The 5000-nt window shown below is 46.9% G+C and overlaps 1 protein-coding gene across 4 annotated transcripts in view; it reads right to left on the reverse strand.

Moving 5' to 3' along the window:
- Window positions 1-5000, reverse strand: part of dock11 (dedicator of cytokinesis 11) — a 129646-nt gene that overhangs the window by 105644 nt on the left and 19002 nt on the right. For all 4 annotated transcript variants that reach the window (XM_054736296.2, XM_054736303.2, XM_054736311.2 and 1 more), the window contains exons 6-9: window positions 3230-3325; window positions 2960-3094; window positions 1809-1992; window positions 1529-1608 (exon numbers count right to left, since the gene is read on the reverse strand). In XM_054736296.2, the coding sequence (XP_054592271.1) occupies window positions 1529-1608; window positions 1809-1992; window positions 2960-3094; window positions 3230-3325 (495 nt within the window). The remainder of the gene's footprint in view (window positions 1-1528; window positions 1609-1808; window positions 1993-2959; window positions 3095-3229; window positions 3326-5000) is intronic.

A 5000-nucleotide genomic window follows, 5' to 3' on the forward strand; every position in this document is an offset into this window, starting at 1 on the left:
AGATGGACAACTTTTACAAAGAAATCCATCATTACCTCTTTGAAAATACACTTTTAGCATAGAGCTGCATGTATATTAGGGCTGAACGATTAACTGCATGTGCAATTAAATTGCGATGTGACAAAAGGAGATTTTCTAATCGCAAAGGCTGTAATTTGGCAGCGAGTGGTTAGCGCAATGCTAATATACATGGAAAAACCCATAGGAACGCTAATGCTAATATCACCGATTACATTATTACAAATTATGAATTAGAAACGTGCCAAATGATTACATTTGGAGTCTAATAGAAAGTAAAACTACCATCAATCAAATAAGTACAGACAGGTATTTTAGTAAAGCCAGAAAACTTTTAACTCCAGAGTTTTGGCTAGCAGCTATGAGCGTACCTGAACTACGCATGGACAAGACGTCAAAAACTCTAAACACAAAATACTTCAATAAACGGGACACACTTCTTTCCTGCAAATACAATTTCACAGGTGTTGCTAATACCTATGATCCTTCAAGGGATGTGCTCAAAGAGGAGTTCAACATTATGAATAAAATTTAGTGTTTTAATTTTACAAATACTATTATAAACACAAACTTACGTCTTAAGAAACATTATTTTAATAACGAAACTGTTAAATTCTTTCCAACAGTATAAAGATGTGTAGTGTATTTTGTCCGAGTGGGTTTGCCATACTTTCACGTCATCGGCAGTCGAACGACCCCGAGCCGATCTTGCACCCGAGCACATCCTGTACCGACACCGGACTGAGCTCGATAGCATTGACCCAGCACAGCCACTGGGTCGTTGGAGCTGCCCCGTGACTGCCTGATGGAAAACCAGCGGGTTTCATCAGACTCGTAAAGTTTCTTGTTTTTGCTGGGGACCCCCTGTATTTTACCGCTCCCTCCTGCAGTCTTCCCCTATTAACATTTAAAATGATTCTGTAAATTTCGTCTATCAGTAGAAAAAATCTCTGCCTCTGCCAGCTGCAGTAAATGTAGTCTCCAAATAATAAATAAGAGGTGCATTCATCTGTGTATCTCCTTCGACCCGCATTAGTGATATTCTCAGCACCAGAACAGTGAAGCAAAGAAACATTCCTGAGTTTGTTAGTCATTTTATTTATTAGGTGCATCTAATCTGTTCTATTTTTCTCTGAAATTAGATCAAATCAGTGCTTCTATGGGTTGTCTCTACACTGCAGTAGAAATTTTTACTTTATTTAGAGACGTCCACCGCCACAGCTGGAAAAATTCCTAGGGGAAACTCTGTATTGAAGCTGCCGTTAGGCGTTTGGCCTGAGGGGGCAATCGCAAGCATAAAAATTCAAAACTCAGAAAAGTCCCTTTAAGGTGAGAACAGGTGATAATGATATCGATGAACTCTAAATGTCTTCAGAGACGCTTTAGTTTAAGGTAAGTGACAAGCTGCTGCTAGCTGTTCATGAATGAACACAAAGACAAGGACGGGTTAGCACATAAACTGTGGGCGAGTGACACATTAACAACGGTTTACCTTTAACGTCCATCATACCTTCATGAGTTCAGTGTGCAGGTTCCTCCCACAGTTCTCCTGGAGGCTCTCGTCTTTTCCTTGGCTGGAAGAGCTGTCATCTGAATGAACAGGACAGAAATGTTGCATCAACATAAGGCAGATCTGTCTCCACGGGACACTGCGGTCCCTGCTGATGGGCTGAGTAATCCCTAACAGGACCAGACTCATTAGATTTGTGCAGCTGAATATCCTAACAACATTATAAATAGACCCAAGGCTTTCATCGGCATAAACCAGGGATTCAGTTCAATAGAATGACCTGCGGCATAGTCCAGCATCTCTGCTCCGTTCTTCTTGTCCTGTCCGGAGTCCGCGCTGCTCTGCAGAGCCTGTCTGAGTGTGATCACCCAGTCCTCCATCTCCGCCTCGCTGTCAGCAGCCAGGAAGTGGCTGTAGCGGTCCTGCATCTTCAGCTCAAAGCCATGTCGCCGCATCTTAGGACTCTAAAGGCAGCAAGAATTCAGAAACCGACTTCAATAAGTTAAACACGTAGATTTTTAGTTACGTCCGTCACAACTAATCAATTCTAAGTAAAGTAAAAAACCTGAATGACATTTCATGTTTTCTTTTAAACTTAAGACACGATGCATCTTAAGTACAGCTCTCTGAAGCGGTCCCTCTAAAACGGAGAATAAATAAAGTCAGTAGTAATACATCCATCCCTCTAATCAGAACGAGTCTCTACTCATTCATCTACTGAGCATGCAGGGGCGTGTCCAGGGAGTGGCCTGGGGTGACACATGCCACCCTTAGAATCTGACTGGCCAACCAGGTGCCACCCTACTAAGTTCCAGTTTAAATTGACTTTACATTGTCGACAAAAGGTACCTTTAACATCGTCTTCTAGCCCAGGCCTACAGAACATTTCTGTAGTATTGATATTATTTATTATTTTTTTCATATTCACATAAATAATATTTAGAGTCCCACTCAACTCCAGTTGGTGGCAGCAATGCAACAAGAAGTGACTTGCTAACCACCACAAAACTAGAAGATGAATAGAAAAAATGGTGATGGTGCAATGTCAAACTCCAATATTCACTAGAAAGTAAATAAATAAATAAACGATTTGCATATATGAATAAATAAATAAGCATAACCATTGGTGCCACCCATGCATAAGCAAGTGCCCCACATGGGCCACCCCATTTTAAAAGTCCTGGACACGGCTCTGCGAGCATGCTCATTCGACTCAGCTTCCCAGCAGTCAGCCCAGTGCCCAGGGCCAGCGGCCAATCAGAGGAATGCAGTGAATCTGCAGCGATAATGGCAGCTAAAAGCCCCTAGAGAGCGGTGAGAGGAGGAAGCACGCCGACTTTCACAAGGTAAGGAACTGGTGCCAAGTGCTGGAAACACTTGATGAAGAAGAGCGGAGAACACGCAGCAAGCTCACCAAAGCTTCAGCCGTACCTGAACCACATCGATACAGGAGTCCAGGTAGATGGAGCCTTTGGTTTCTTTACAGTTCTTCTCGTCCTTGTAGGAGTTGAGGATGTAGGAGCCGTCGGGGAGCTGAGACAGGTAGAAGTAGCGCCTTTTAAACACCTGCAGGTCGACGGCAGCAAAGGCAGAAACTGAGTAAAACGTCATCACATTGATTTCTGCCATTGGTTTAGTTGAGGATTCCTTCCAGCAGCTGTAATTTAATAATGAGAACGAAACAGCCAGCTGCTGACTCACCCTCATGGAGACAGACAGGCTGCTGTTGATGTTGGCTTTCTGAAGCCAGCCCTGCTTCAGGATGCCTCCCCTCTGGGAGCACAGCGACGTTGTGTCCTAATGAACAGAGAACATGGTCGGCACTCACAAAAGAGGAATGGTCACCGGGAAACAATCTGGAAAACTGTTCAGAGAACGAATAAATTGTCATCTCAAAGTTTGCTGACTCAGCTTTTAAGATGGAAATGTGTGTGAACGGCAGAGGGATGTGAACAGTAATAACCTGCTGACTTCCTCTGACATGAAAATAAACTTAACCCCAAAATAAGCATTTCTACTTGATTTATGAAGAAGGGATTGGGCACCAAAGAAAGTCCAGCAGCACCAGGACCATCTCCTGAAGTTACTCCGGCTGTGGGGTCAGGGAGGATGTTTTGGTGTCAAGAAGGGCAGCAAAGAAACCAAGAAGGTAAAAACAATCTCTTTTACTCTGTGAATAGGAAATAACCCAAACAATGGAAAAATAAGCCGCTTATTTCGTGGAAACCCTTTAGGGACAGACTGATGTCCGGCTAAATGTCCAGGAGTTGGACTGCTGAGGTCTGAATCCTTTTTCTGATTGTTTGGAGCATCTGGATAAAGAAACAATGAACGCTTACTTCCATCAGTCAGGTGTCCTCCAACAGAGACCATTCATGGGGGTGGGTGCTTCTCACCAATGGAGTGAACTCACTCAGTTTAGCTTTATAACAGTCACAAATAAAAATGGTACCTAAACATCCTCCCAGAGGAACTCCTCCAACCATCCAACATCAGTTTGGTGATGACTATACTCTTCTCCAGCATGATGGAGGAGGACCAGGCTCCAGCATGATGGAGGAGGACCAGGCTCCAGCATGATGGAGGAGGACCAGGCTCCAGCATGATGGAGGAGGACCAGGCTCCAGCATGATGGAGGAGGGCCGGCATGATGGAGGAGGACCAGGCTCCAGCATGATGGAGGAGGACCAGGCTCCAGCATGATGGAGGAGGGCCGGCATGATGGAGGAGGACCAGGCTCCAGCATGATGGAGGAGGACCAGGCTCCAGCATGATGGAGGAGGACCAGGCTCCAGCATGATGGAGGAGGGCCGGCATGATGGAGGAGGACCAGGCTCCAGCATGATGGAGGAGGACCAGGCTCCAGCATGATGGAGGAGGACCAGGCTCCAGCATGATGGAGGAGGGCCGGCATGATGGAGGAGGACCAGGCTCCAGCATGATGGAGGAGGAACAGGCTCCAGCATGATGGAGGAGGAACAGGCTCCAGCATGATGGAGGAGGGCCGGCATGATGGAGGAGGACCAGGCTCCAGCATGATGGAGGAGGAACAGGCTCCAGCATGATGGAGGAGGGCCGGCATGATGGAGGAGGACCAGGCTCCAGCATGATGGAGGAGGACCAGGCTCCAGCATGATGGAGGAGGGCCGGCATGATGGAGGAGGACCAGGCTCCAGCATGATGGAGGAGGGCCGGAATGATGGAGGAGGACCAGGCTCCAGCATGATGGAGGAGGACCAGGCTCCAGTATGACGGAGGACCAGGCTCCATGATGGAGGAGGACCAGGCTCCAGCATGACGGAGGAGGACCAGGCTCCAGCATGGTGGAGGAGGACCAGGCTCCAGTAATGGAGGAGGACCAGGCTCCATGATGGAGGAGGACCAGGCTCCAGCATGACGGAGGAGGACCAGGCTCCATGACAGAGGAGGACCAGGCTCCAGCATGATGGAGGAGGACCAGGCTCCAGCATGA

The sequence above is a fragment of the Nothobranchius furzeri genome, chromosome 3, assembly GCF_043380555.1.
Source record: "Nothobranchius furzeri strain GRZ-AD chromosome 3, NfurGRZ-RIMD1, whole genome shotgun sequence".
NCBI classification, from domain to species: domain Eukaryota; kingdom Metazoa; phylum Chordata; class Actinopteri; order Cyprinodontiformes; family Nothobranchiidae; genus Nothobranchius; species Nothobranchius furzeri.